This window comes from Monodelphis domestica, chromosome 2, assembly GCF_027887165.1.
Source record: "Monodelphis domestica isolate mMonDom1 chromosome 2, mMonDom1.pri, whole genome shotgun sequence".
Lineage (NCBI taxonomy): Eukaryota > Metazoa > Chordata > Mammalia > Didelphimorphia > Didelphidae > Monodelphis > Monodelphis domestica.
In genome coordinates, this window is record NC_077228.1 from 278,152,264 (window position 1) to 278,167,625 (window position 15,362).

The following is a 15,362-nucleotide window of genomic DNA, read 5'->3' on the forward strand; positions in this document are numbered from 1 at the left end:
GGAATGAGTGTTGTATTTTGTCAAAGGCTTTTTCTTATATAGATTATATATATATATATATGTATATATATATATTATATAGATAATCATGTGATTTCTGCTGGTTTGGTTCTTGATAGGACAGTGTACATTAAGAGAAAAGAGAGCAAGGGGATAAAAAATGGAGGGATTCTTAGAGTATATATCAAGAAATAGGGAAAGGTAAAGGGATAAGGAGAGGTCTCAGGATAGGATAAGGGAGGGATTTTTAAAAAGGAATTCATATCAAGAACTAAAAGCATTGGGGGAGGAATAAGGAGGAACTTTTGGAAGGTGGGGATAAAATAAGAATTAGGAGGGCAAGGGAAAAGGATAGGAGAGCTATTTGTAGAAGGAATGCAGATTGTAGAGGTGGTAAGAAGAAACTGGACTTCTGAGGAAGGAATAGGGCAAAAAGGAGAGAGAGAGAAGGAAAAACAGAAAAAAATAAAATGGAAGAAAAAAGATGAATTTGTAATTATAATTTTGAATGTAAGTGGCATAAATTCACTCATAAAAAGGAAACGTATAGCAGAATGGTTCAAAAATCAAATCCCAGCAGTATGTGGTTTACAAGAAACACTTAAAATGAGAGACAAAAAGAATAAAAATAAAGGTCTGGGGTAGAATACACCATGCTGCAGCTGATAAAAAGAAAGCAGAGGTAACAGTCATGGTATCGGACAAAGTTAAAGTTAAAATAGATTTAATTGAAAGATAAACAGAGAAACTATAGCATGTTAAAAGCATTATGAATATTAAGCCTGTATGTACCAAATGTTATGAAATCCCAATTTTTAAAGGAGAACCTAAATGAGTTACAGATGAAAATAGACAGTAAAACAATAATAGCGGGGAACTTCAATTTTTCTCTCTCCGAACTAGATAAATCTAACCAAAAAATAAATAAGAAGTCAAGAAGATGAATAGAATCTTAGGGTAAATTAAATATGATAGACATAGTGACCGAATTGAATGGGAATAGAAAGGATTATACCTTTTCAGCAATACATGGTACCTTTACAAAAATTGACCATATATTAGAACATAAAAACACTATAGTTAAATGTAGAAAAGCAGAAATATTAAATGCATCCTTCTCAGATTACAATGCAACAAAAATTACATCTAATAAGGGACCCTGGAAATGGAGTAAAAATTAACTGGAGACTAAATTAATCCTAAAGAATGAGTGGGTTAAAGAACAAATCATTGAAATTAAAAAATGATTTTGTTAAAGAGAAGAGATAGCATATAAAAACCTTTGGGATCCAGATAAAGCAGTAATTAGAGGAAAATGTCTATCTATGAGTGGTTACATTAATAAAATTGAGGAAAAGCAGATCAAAGATTTGGAAATGTAATTTTAAAAACAGGAAAAGAACAAATTTAAAATCCCTAATTAAATACCAAAGCAGAATTTCTGAAAGTCAAAGATACGAACACTAAAATTGAATATAATAAAATTATGAGTTTGTTTTATGAATAAATCAACAAATAGATAAACCATTGGTTAAAATGGTTTTAAAAGGCAGAAAACCAAATTACTAGCATTAAAGATGAAAAGGGTAAAAAAGTTGAAGATGAAGATGGAATTAAAGTAATTTTTAGAAGTTATTTTGTTCAATTATATGCCAATGAATTTAACAATTTAAATGAAATGAAAAAACCCTACAAAAATGTAAACTGCCTAGATTATTGAGAGGGAGAAATAAAATACCTAAATAAACCTATTTTAGAAAAAGAAACTGAACAGGACATAAGTGAATTTCTTTTAAAGAGAGAGAGAGAGAGAGAGAGAGAGAGAGAGAGAGAGAGAGAGAGAGAGAGAGAGAGAGAGAGAGAGAGAGAGAGAGAGAGACACCAGGTCCAGATGGATTTACAAGTGAATCTATCAGACATTCAAAGATCAGCTAATTCCATATTACTTTAATTATTTGAAATCATAGGCAATGAAAGAGGGGGCAGCTAGGTGACTCAATGGATTGAGAGCTAGTCTTAGAGATGGGAGATTATTGGTTAAAATCTGGAGTCAGACATTCCCTCATTGTGTGATCCTTGGCAAGTCACTTAACTCCAAATGCCTACCCCTTTACCACTTTTCTGCCTTAGAACTGATACATATATGGAGGGATTCTTAGAGTATATTCTATGAAGGAAAATAAGGTTTTTTTTTAAGTATCTTACAAAATTCCAATTATTAAGCAAATATGTTTTTGCTACCTAAACCAGGAAGAACAAAAATGGAGAAAGAAAATTATAGACCAATTTCATTAGTAAATATGAATGCAAAAATCCTAAATAAAATACTAGCTAGGAAAACACAACAAAATATCACAAAGATTATACATTGGGGACAAACAGGAGTTATACTAGGAATGAAAGAATGGTTTAATATAAGGAAAACTACCCACATAATATTAATAACAAAAGTAACAAAAATTATATGATAATGATAGATGCAGAAAAAGCCTTTGACATAACACATCACTCATTCCTATGAAAACACCGGGAAGCTTAGGTATAAATGGAGTTTGGCTTAGAGTGATATGAAACATCATGTAGTTCAATAGGGATATGATTAGGGTTTTCATGTTAAAAGATCACTACTGCAAATATGAATAACATGGAAATAGGTTTTGAACAATGATACATGTACAATCCAGTGGAATTGCTTATCAACTCCAGGAGGTGGGAAGGAAAAGGGTGATCAGAATCATGAATCATGTAACCATGGAAAAAAACTAATATGAAACAGCCACCTAAAATCATCAACGAGTGTTATTTATAATGGAGATAAGCTAGAAGTTTTTCCAGTAAGATCAGGAGTGAAATGAGGTTGCTAATTATTGCCAGCTTTATTTAATATAGTATTAGAAATGCCAGCAATCGCAGGAAGAGAAGAAAAAGAAATTGAAGGAATCAGAATGGGCAAAGAGACAATAGAACTCTTTTTTTGCAGACAATATGATGGGATAGATGGGAATCCTAGAGATTCAACTGAAAAATTAATTGAAACTATCAATAATTTTAGTAAAGTATCAGGATGTAAAATAAACCCACATAAATCATCAGCATTTTTATATATCACTAAGAAAGTTCTACAAGAAGAGATAGAGATACCCTGTTTAAAATATCCATAGACAATAGAATACATGGGAATATACCTGCCGAAACAGACCCCAAAACTACACAAACATTAATTATTCTAAAACACCTTTTATACAAAGTCAGATTTAAATAATTGGAGAAATATTAGTTCATGGATGGGCAGAGCCAATATGATTTTTTTTCATTTTTCATTTTAAAAATGTTTTTCCACATTTGCATATTTCATTTTCTTTCCCTCTCCTCTTCCCTCCTCCCTCAAGATCCAATTTGCACTTCCACTATAGCATTCCACAAATGCTATAACTTATACCTATTTCCATATTCATTTTTGCAGTAGAGCAATCTTTTAAAATCCAAACCCCCAGTCATCTTGGGATTGTCTAGAAGACAATGTTTTACTTTCTGTGTATAATGTCCTCATGGTTCTGCTCATTTCACTCTACATCAGTTCCAGGAGGTTCTTCCAGTTCATATAGAAATCCTCCAATTCATCATTCCTTTCAGCACAATAGTATTCCATCAACATCACATACCAAAATCTGTGCAGCCATTCCCCAATCGAGGGATACCCTCTCATTTTCCAATTTTTTGCCAACACAAAGAATGCAGCTTTGAATAATTTTGTACCAACACGTTTCCTTATCTCTTTAGGGTACAAACATAATAGTAGTATTGCTGGATCAAAGAGTACACATACTTTTAAAGTCCTTTGAGCATAGTTCCAAATTGCCTTCCAAAATGGTTGAATCAATTCACAACTCCACCAGCAATGCATTAATGTCCCAATTTTGCTACAACCCCTCCAACATTTATTATTTTCCTTTGCTGTAATATGGGTCAATCTGTTAGAAATGAGATGGTATCTTAGTGTTGTTTTGATTTGCATTTCTCTAATTATGGGAGATTTAGAACACTTTTTCAAGTGCCTGTTAATAGTTTTGATTTCTTTACCTGAAAACTGCCTATTCATGTCCCTTGACCATATGTCAATTGGGGAATGGCTGTTTTTTTGTTTGTTTGTTTGTTTGTTTGTTTGTTTGTTTTTTTGTACAATTGACTTTGCTCCTTATAAGGAGAAATTAGAGAAATTAGATTTTCATCAGAGGTTTTTGTTATAACATTTTTCCCAATTTGTGACTTCCCTTATATTTTTTGGTTGCATTGGTTTTGTTTAAAATTATTCGTTTTATATATTGTAATGTTCTCTATCTCTTGCTTGGTCTTTCCTTTCCCATAGATCTGATAGGTATATGATTCTATGTTCAACTAATTTACTTATAATTTTCCCTCTTTATATTTTAGTCATCTACCAATCCATTCTGAATTTATATTGGTATATAGGGTGTGAGATGTTGATCTAAACCCAATTTTTCCCATATTGTTTTCCAATTTTCCCAGCAATTTTTGTCAAATAGTGGATTTTTGTCCCAAAAGGTAGGATCTTTGGTTTTATTGTACACTAGCTTGCTGAGGTCATTTACCCCAAGTCTATTCCATTGATTTTCCCTTCTGTTTCTTAGCCAGTACCATATTGTTTTGATGATCACCGGTTTATGGTACAGTTTAAGATCTGGTACTGCTAGGCCTGCATCATTCACATTTTTTTTCACTAGCTTCTTTGATATTTTTTATATTTTGTTCTTCCAAATGAACTTTGTTATAATTTTTTCTAATTCTATAAAAGTGTTGGGTAGTTTGATAGGTATGACACAGAATAAATAAATTAGTTTTTATAGGATTGTCATTTTTATTATATTAGCTCATCCTACCCATGAGAAATTAATGTTTTTCCAATTGTTTAGATCTAGTTTCATTTGTGTGAAAAGTATTTTGTAGTTGTGTTCATATAATTCTTGAGTTTGTCTTGGCACATAGATTCCCTAATATTTTATATGGTCTAGAGTGTTTTTAAATTGAATTTCTCTTGCTAACTCTTACTGCTGATTTTTTTTGGGAAATAAATAGAAATGCTGATGATTTTTGTGGATTTGCTAAAATTATTAATTATTTCCACTAGCTTTTTAATTGATTTTTTTCAGGTTCTTTAAGTATACCATCATATCATCTGCAAAGAATAATAGTTTAGTTTCCCCCTTGCCTACTTTAATCCCTTCAATTTCTTTTTCTTCTCTAATTGCTATAGCTGTTTCTAGCATAATATTAACCAATATTATTTAAATGACAATCCTTCCTAAACTAATTTACTTATTTGTTGCTATTATTAAATTACCAAGAAATCATTTTATTGAATTAGAAAAAATAACAAAATTCATTTGGTAAAGCAAAAGATCAAGAATATCAAATATATCAAATCAATTAATGGAAAAAATGTAAAGGAAAGGATCTAGTAGTACCAGATATTAAATTGCATTATAAAGCAATAATTATAAAAACTATCCATTACTGGCTAAGAAATAGAAAGGTAGATCAATGGAATAGAACTGACATACAACAGCTGTTAATAAAAGATTATAGTAACCTTGTACTTGATAGAAGTATCCATTTAAGTTTTGGGGATTAGAATTCACTATTTGGTAAAAATTGCTGGGACAATTGGAATGTAGTTTGGCAGGAACTAGGTATAGACCAATATCTTACACCATTTGTTAAAATAAAATCAAAATGGATGAATAGCCTAGATATAAAAGGAGATATAAGTAAAATAGAAGAATGGGGAACATGCTACTTGTCAGATTTATGGATAGGCAGAGGAATTTATGAGTAAATGAGGTAGAAATTATTCTGAAGTGTAAAATGAATAATATAGATTACACAAAATTAAAAAGTTTCTATACAAATAAAGCAAATGTAGCTAAGATTAGAAGGAAAGAGAATTTGGGGGAAAATTCATAGTTTCTGGGATAGAGAATGAACTGAAAAACAGAAACATAAAAGACATAATACATATATTTTTGTCAGGTGGTACCTTCTGTGGTACAGGGAGGATAGAGAGGAAGTGAGATTCCTAGGAATAAATACTTTTAAATAAATAAAATTAAAAAAATTGATAAGCACTTATGGGTGAACATTAAATAATGGCCATAAAAATGAAAGATTACATTTTAATAGACAAGAAAAGATTTGTTATTTATATGGGAATTATCCTTGAATTAGCTGACTTTAAATTCAGAATATCACCTTGTTTCAGATAAAATCAGAATTAGTAAAAGCATAAAGAAAGAATATTGAGAAAATGATATGATATAGTTGAAGCAACTTAATCCTAAACTATTTAAACAAGTAATGAACCTTCAAAAACTGGAAGTGGCTAGTAGAAGTAACATGGACATTAATTATGTAAATTTTTTTCCAAGTTTAGCCAGTAAAGCAGTAAATTTAGTAAATTTGCCACAAGGAAACCAAAGGAGTGCAGAAAATTATTTGCCATATGCAGAGAGATGCAAATGCAATACCAGTAAGAATAGGAACTCATTTATAAAATCATTTGAAGGTTGAGGGACAGTTATGAGCAGTAAAATTCCATAAGTCTGAGAGAAGCAATGTAGAGCAAAGCCAGTTGAAAGAAATATAGGCAATACATTTAAGAAAAGTCATCCCTAAGTCATTTAAGATAAAAAAAATAGGACAGTAAACAGAAGAAAGATGGAAAATATGTGTAAAAATTATCATGAACTTTACTCTGTCAAATAAAATTAAACCTACATACCTACTTTTCTAATATTACAATCCTAAATGTGCTTTATAAGGGAAGTAGAAAAACCAAGGCAGTCCTCAACCTCAACGAGATTACATTCTAATAGGGAGAGACAGTACAACCAGGAGAATGTTGTCTAAAGAGAAGAAAGGTCTTAGATACAGTTGTATTGGACCAAATGTTGCAAGTAGTTTAGAAATGACAGAATTGTGAGAGATTTATATACAAGGTATCTGAAGGAAGAGAGGCTGCCAAAGAAATGGGAAAAAAATCTAGACCTTATTAATATTTTTTAAAAAAGCAGTTAAGGGAGCAATAATATTTACTGACCTTACTATTGCTTACTTTATCCATATAAAATCTTCCAGTCATTTGTATACAGAGTAAAGGCATTATCATTAAGGGTATTAGTAGAAAACAAGCAGACCTTTGCAAATGATAAGCAATCGTGGACCATATCTTTTTAATTTCACAGTTTACTGAATGATATAAAGAATTTAAGGTCTTTTTTTTTTTTACTGTGCTAATTGTTTGTTGATTAGGAAAAGGCATTTAATTAGAGCAAAATGTCACCTAAAAACTCTTTTCCAACAAAACATTTACCATTCCTACCTGAAAATCATTTCAGGTTCTTTGAAAGACATGGAAACAAAAATAACCTAATAATCTTCTAATCATAAATATCAGATAAGGCGGAGAACAGGGAGAAGTATGCTTTCTCAATATGTTTCTGCTATGATAGAGGAGGTCCTATGCACAGTCCATGTAAAAGAGGCATTCTAGATTTATCATGGATAGTGAAGTACTCCATATAATACTATTTGTGGACTATAATGCACTCCTTGCTTTCCTGATGAAGGAGTACCTCATATGGCCCTTTCTATATAGCCTAGCTCCAGCCATGCTTTACTTATTATTACCATCTTCTCACTAGCCCCCTTATTGGTGCATGTATATCCCTTGACTGACTTACCATCTTCTCTTACCCTCTGCTTTACAGCTCTAAAAGTATAATCAAATCAGCACTTCCTTGGCTACTAAAAAGGGTGTGTCAGCCTATTCCCTTTTCTATTGATGCCTATAACTTTCCATAATTGGCCATCTCTAGTCACCCTGACTTTTGTCTTGCCACTGGACTTTGATGACTCTGAAAGGGGCTGATGTAAAAATTAAATTAGTTTCTCTACTAAAAGTATTATATTTTTAGAGGTTTATTAAAGATTATTAGAAATCAAAGATACAAATCAATAAGCCACATTTCTAGGGCTGATAAGTCCATTCAATTTCACCTACTACATCTTGAGAGAAGCGTGTGCTTAGAAGCGGAAGCAGAGAGCCCCAAGTAGGCGGTAAAGTCAATTTAAATACAAATTTTGTTCTCTGCCTAGGTGAGAATCTCAGGTGAGATTATAGGGCATTCTGGGAAGTGCCAAGGACTTCTGGGGATTGAAGTCTGGGGTTCAAATCTCCATTTTTACATTCTTTCCCTTTGATCATTGTTGGGAAAAGTTTCCCCAAAAAGGAACATGAAAACATAATCAAGATAATAAAGATTACAATAATTTGAGGATTTGAGGAAAAACGAACAAAACCAATAATTGCTAGATGCATTGACAAAAAACCAGTTAAGGGGGCATGAAAGTATACATATAAATAAATGTTCAATCAACCATACCCAAAGTTCATTTTTGATCTTCTCATGCAGCTTGTGGTCTGGAGGCATCTTCATGGTGTCTTCTCCAAACAGTTCAGTTTCTGGATTCGGAGAGTTATCATGTTTCTTAACCTAAAATTTCTTCTTAAAAGGAATTTAAACTTTGCAATTTAAAATAATAATATTTTTACATCCCCCCCCTTGAAGAGGGTGATTGAAAAACAGAGGGATCATTTAGGGATACATGGCTAAGTTATGAGGTATATGAATCAATTGGCAAGAGAAATTAAAAAAACATCAGAAAAATCCAAATAAAAAAGATAATTTCTGGATGAAAATATAGACTATCAAAGTCTTATGTGTAAAAATTCTAAGTAAAGGAAAAATAAATCTATAACAGGTCCTTGAATCAGGGCCCAATTGAAATGATAAAAGCAAGTAAGCATTTACCTAGTCAGTAGGAGCACGAGGAGGAGCTGGAATGGAAAGGAAAAGGAAGGATATAATATAGAAGACACACTCTATGTCCAGATGCCTTTATCACAGGAGAATGCTTCTTGGATTGAGGTATAGAAGTAGTCAAAAAATTAAAGGCATAAACTAGATGTGGACAAATTCTTAGATGCCTACACTGAATCAATCAAGCACACTAAGGCTTCATTTAACAAAAACAGATTCATCCACACTGAGAATAAATTATGGTAGTTGAAAGAATTGCTTATGCCCTGTGGGGCTCAGTTTAAACAGCAAACCAGTTGGCAACAGCTTCGACAGGCCGGCTAAACCTTGTGAGGGTAGCCATTGGGTCGTCGACCCCTCGTGAACCAAGGCTTTGCTCACCCAGCATGTGAAGACTGCTTCCGGAACAGACAGAAGAAACCAATAAGAAGGTTCAACGGCTGAGATGGTGATGCAGCAAAGCACTGTGGAGTGCTTAGGGCGTGTTGGAGCACAAAAGACAACATGGCCATCCAATGCAGCTGAGGAAGTCTCCAGGTGTAATGACTTTTCATGCCACTGGACCCAGGCTTCCAACGCTGAGAGAGTGGGACTGTCTCTGTGCAACGACTTTTCTACTTAAATCTCCTTCACGCACAAGTGTCTTTGTGCACACTCATCTATACACCATAGATGAAAATGCACAAAGACAATCGTCATCCTCGGTTACCAAGAGACTACTACTAACAGTATGAGTCTTTTGACTTTAAGGTCTTAAAAGATTTAAAACTAGCCATTAATAACGAGTCAAAAGAATATAAATACTGGTGCTTATGGGCTTACCATCTTTACATATCAACGAAGCCCAGTCCCTCATTGCCATCCAGTGAGGAGACCATTCTTTCTTTGGATCCAGACCATTCTGGCTTAATTCTTTCAGTTCCTCCTTTTAAACCCTTGATTAAATCTAGCAAGAATAACACCTTGGCATCCTCCCACCTTGTCTGTGAGAAAGTTTCTTCTGCTGACCCAAACCAGGATTTGACTCCTTCCACTACTCCCCTTTCCATGCCCCTCTTACCTCCCAGCCCATCTTTGGTACCATCTCTCTACCCACCCCTTACCATTTAAGCCTACCCAGTCTCTACCTCACCCTGACCACCCTTTCTCTTGCCCTGTCCACCCTTGCTCTTGCCCTGGTGACCTTCTCTCTTGCCTTGCTCAGCTTTTCCCCACCCACTGCCCAAACCTACCCTTCCCCCACCTTGCTCAACTTTTCCTCCTGCCTCCCTACCCTCTTCCCTCTCCTTACTGGCCCAGCCCTTGCCCCTTCTTCTTTCCACCCTCACTCTCCTTGACTGTCTTCTCCCTGCCTCTACCCCTGCTCAATCTCCTTTTGCCTTGTCTCTTCCTCCCCTGCCTTAGCCCCTCCCTCCCCTGCCCAAATCACATATCTCTCCTTCTGCCCCTGCCTCTCTCCTCCCCACCCCTGGCCTCACTCCCTCTCAGTCCTTACTCACTCCTCTCCTCCCTGTCCCTACTTAGTCCTTTCTCAACCTGACCATGCCTCCTTCTCTCTTCCCCTCTCTCCCTCACAACCCTACCCCTGATCCTTTTGCCCTGCCTCCCCATCTCCTGATCAGACCCTCCCTCCCCACTTACCCACTCCTTGCCCTTCCCCTACCCACTCCACTACAATCCAAATATCAAGATAAGCAGCAGTAATCACAGGCAATTCAAATAAATACCTATTCCTTCTAAGGGATGTTCCCACTTATAATAAATGAGGAGACTTAGTAAACATTAGATACCATACACCTTTTTCTCCACAAGACATTGAGAGATTCATAGAAAAAAAAACCCTCCTTTGAAAATAAGCCCATTGTAGTCATAAATAAGTTTGAAAGCATTCACCACATGTATAATCCCACATGTCTTGATGTAGAGATTTGCTCCATGCATTGCTAACAGAAAGGGAAAGAAAGAAGATTCTTTCTCTTGTAAATCAGGCTCAGGGAGAGGGAGAAACTTGTTGGACAACTGAAGATCCCATATGGAACCCAAATTCAGAGGAGAATTTCTTACAACTATGTCAGGTTAGGAATGCATTGCTAAAGCAGTGAGAGGTTGTTCTGATAGGCCTGGTACATGAACTAAATTTGAAAATCTAAAGCAGAAAGATAAGGAAAACCCCTCTCAGTTTATGGATAGACTTATTGAGCTGGGAAGCAGATATGTGAACCTAGACCTGTTGTGGTGAAAAAATCACCTTTAAAGATTGTTATAATATTAATTTATGGTCACCAAGGAATTTACTTATGAAATTCCTAAAATGAAACACTCAAGTAAGAATGGAGTTTATGGTGATTTAATCACAATGGGAGTAAGGAAACAGGACAAGGGAGTAAAGGAGAGAGGAGGAAAGGGAAAAAGGTTAACTCAACCTTCTGGCCGAGCCAGAAGGAGATTAGGCCCTAAGGCCAAGGTAGAAGGAGAATCAGTCCTTGACTCACGTGAACTATCTGAAGGAAAGCTGTCTCCTCCAGTTCCTAGCATGATCTGCCATCTCGCTCTGTCCACAGGAAGTGAGTGAATTCCAGAGGCTGTTCCCTACCTCACTTCCTGTGCCTCACAAGTGCCAATAGTGGCTCAAGCTTGGCTTAGGACAGCCCAGGTGGGCAGTTAGTTATTTCTGATTTGTCATTGACTAGCACATACCTGTGTAGTGTGGGTGTGTACAATTTTGGGTGCTAGACCAAGCAAGATGGAGATTTTAAAATTCACAGACCTTTATAGAGAAAGAGATGTTAGACAAATCAGGATACAACTTGTAAAAAACTGTTGTAAGATGGTTCTTTTATGACTAACTCTCAAAACTGGGCTAATATAGACCTCGAGGAATTAAAGAGTGGCAGTTTATGTTTTTGATGGACATGAAAAGAAAGATAAATAGAACACTGACTTAGTGGAGACATTAAGGAAGGAAATAAAAGCATTAAAGGGAGAGGTCATAGCTCCCTTACAGGAGTTCACGAAGTAACCACTAACATGTTATTTTTTGTGGAAAGGTGAATCACGTAATTATGAACTGTAGGACGTGGAATCAGGAAAATAGAAATAGAAGCCTGAGGAATAATAATAGGACCTCATATAGGAATAGTCATTTGAATGAGGCAAATCATAACTCACATCAAAACATCCAATATGGGGTTCATACTCACTGCACAGTGTGGCAACCCCCCTCAGTATCAGCAGCCTCAGAGGTGTGACCAAAGGAATCTAGATGAATGATGGTACTTGGGAGGGGAAGGGGCCTCAATGAGTCTGGAGGTGAATTTTAAGCCTTTTCAGACCCCATTGCCTTATTGATGTTAAATGTTTCAGTTTGTTCCCCTCTCCATAGTGAAGAAGTCTCTGTAAAGCAATTCCAAATATAAGGTGTGTGTGTGGTTTTGACAATTGATTCATGTGCCCTATAACTCAGCCATGTATCCTGGGGTGATTCTGGTGTTGGTCAACACCCTCATCAGAGGAGATTGTATAATTATCCTAAAACCCAAGATTTGAAATCTTTTATAGGAATTTTAGGAAAGGAAACTTGCCAACGCCCCGAATCAAGAAAGCAGATCTTTTGGAGAAGGTACTATAAGGATGCCTGTGGAAACCAAACACTGCATCAAAAGATCCAGAGTGAACTTTGGGAATATAATGAACTGAACTGAAGGGTGTTGAACATATCACTTATTTTGAATATAAACTCTTATGCCAAAGGGGAGTGCCCCCTAGTTTCCTCTTTGTCATTATGTCTTTCAATCATTTTGTTATTTTCTTTCTCTTTTCTTTCCCTCTCACCTCCAAATTATTGTAATTTCCCCTTTGTAAAATGCTAAATATTATTCACCTCCAGCCAGAGAATCTTTAGAGATATAAGCTGGTTATATGAAATTATTCATTGTGGAAACCAAGCATATAAATCTCTGAAACCCCTGAATTGGGGAGATTTCAACATGTTCATCACCCAATAGAATCATGGGGGGATTGTATAAAGGCATTTTCATTCCCTCCCCTTCCCAGATTGTTGACTTACTTCATGCATCCCATTTGTGTGCCTACTGGATGTTACTGCACAGGTGATGCATTTGGGAAGATAAAGGGAATGTTGTGGGCCATGCCTATTCTTTCTACTTCCCTGGATGACAGCATGAGAGGCAGATGGAAAGTCATGTGGGAGGATCAACATGGGTCAAACTTAGAGTACAAAAATAGGCTTTAAGCCTCTACCTATTTGTTCCTTTATTTCAAGTGATTATAAATAAACTTGATGGAAAATAAGAACCTAGAGTCATTAATTTAAATCTAACACTAATAAAGGTCCACATTTCCTTTCTTTCTGCTTTTACTTATTTGGTCTTTTAAAATATTTTAGCACAAAATCATGATTTAGCTTTGAGAATTTCTTTACCTTAAAAAATGGGAGGATATATTCAGAATCAGGAGACAGTGATGTGAAAATGTTATAGGACATGAATTGCAAAGGAAATAAATTAAATATCAAGTATAGTTATTAAAATGTTAAAATTTCAAGTTTCCCTAGCCCCATTTTTGTGTCATAAACCCCTTTGGTCATCTGGCAGTGCCAAAAGATTTATTCTCAGAATTATATCTTTAATGACCAGACTATCAAGTAGTTCTATGACATAAAAATGGTTATTCATTAGTAACTTGTCTAGCTTTGTCCGGGGGGGAGAGGGAGGACTCTTCTCTGAAGATGTCTATTAAGGGATAGAAGGACAAACCATGAAAAGTTAGTTGGAACCAAACTATCCTCTGCTAACCTTCAAAAATAGCTTTGTTGGACTTGGGTTGCTTAACTGAAGTAGTTAGCAGATGGAGATAGGCATTCTGTACAGGGCAGGAAGATGTTTTGAAACTAATGCATTTAGGAAAAGGCATTTGCCATAATTCCTATTTCATAAATTTGGGATGAATAATTATTATCATGGCTGTTTAATACACCCTAACTAGTTATTTAGTAAACCCATACAATTATTTTATAATTTTAAATTTATCAAATTATTTAGTAAACATAAAATTTAATAAATTTATGAAAATGATCATTTGAAAGTGACTTTTAAAAAATGACACTACAGAATGATGTGGATTTGAATTTCAAGTCTTTGTGACCTTGAGAAAATGGCTTAATTTCTCTGTACCTTAGTTCCTTTTTTTTTTTAAAGTTTGGGTTAAAATTTTTTCTAGGCTTCTTTTCAGCTCTAAGTTCAGCAATCCCTTAAAGTTGGCTTTTTAAAATATGAATTTGACTTGTACTGTTGTTCAAGGGAAAGGCAGCATGTTGTAGTGGATGGAAGGTTAGCTTCAAAGTCAGGAAGATCTGAATTCAAGTCTTGCCTCTGACTCTTACTGGCAGTTTGACCTTGGCCACTTTCTCAACTTCTTCATTCCATAGGTATCTCCCTAAGAGTATAAATTGCAGGGAAGGTGTTGATGTGCATTGGCAGAGGGAATTTTCTCACCTGAGCACTCCCAGCAAAAAAAAATTACAGGTCTTTTTCTCCTGTGGCTTGTTATGCATCCTGAAACATTATACATGAAGAAAATTAATACATGGGAAAATTATTATCTCTAACATTAGTATTATATAATGGGTTTACTTAGTATCTCTTAATTTTTTTCATTTAGCAGACATCTATTTTCACCCCCCCCCATGTCTTCCTCCAACTGAAAAACCCCCCCATCATATTTTTATTTTGTATCAAATATGCATTGCCAAGCAAAACAAATTCTTATATTATCCACATCCCCAAATGTATATGTCATTCTGCTCTCTGAATCTGTCACTTCTTTGTTGGGAGGTGGTTCATCATACTTCATCATTAGTATGGAATCCTGATGATAATTATAATATTGTGCACTTACTTTCTATAAGGCACCAAACTCATGTAAATTTCTCATTATATTCCCCAAAAAATCTATGAGGTGAGAGAATTATCTGTCTCTTATTCATGAGGATTCAGAGAAAGATTAAATGCCTGGCATAAGTCACATACATGTTTAATAGCAATGTATCTAAAACTAGGGAACTTCTCACATTTAGTTGTAAAATCTCTTTAGCTAAAATTAGAACTCGCATCTTGTTTGTTTGTTAGCCTATGCTGAATCTGAATTTAATTTTCTTTGATAATTTAGTTTAAAACTGATTTGCTTTTCAATTTTACAGATGGAACCTTTTTTAATGTTTTTTAAAAAAGACGGTCGTAAAACATTGAAATTTATATATCAGGAAGGAGATGCACCTGGAATAGGTAAATATATTTTAAAAGTTTATTATGATTACCCAAGTAATAAGTCAAGCCATAGGCAAATTATGTTGCCATGGTAGAGTTATAATTTTCTCTCTTAAATTATTGAAGGAATTTTTACAAAATTTTTACTTGAAAAAATGTTATTGTAGTGAAAAGGATTGCT

General features: G+C 34.9%; 1 protein-coding gene across 2 annotated transcripts in view; it reads left to right on the forward strand.

Annotated features, from left to right (window-relative positions):
* Positions 1-15,362, forward strand: part of DNAH8 (dynein axonemal heavy chain 8) — a 491,513-nt gene that overhangs the window by 8,084 nt on the left and 468,067 nt on the right. For both annotated transcript variants that reach the window (XM_016431041.2, XM_016431044.2), the window contains exon 4: positions 15,115-15,199. In XM_016431041.2, the coding sequence (XP_016286527.1) occupies positions 15,115-15,199 (85 nt within the window). The remainder of the gene's footprint in view (positions 1-15,114; positions 15,200-15,362) is intronic.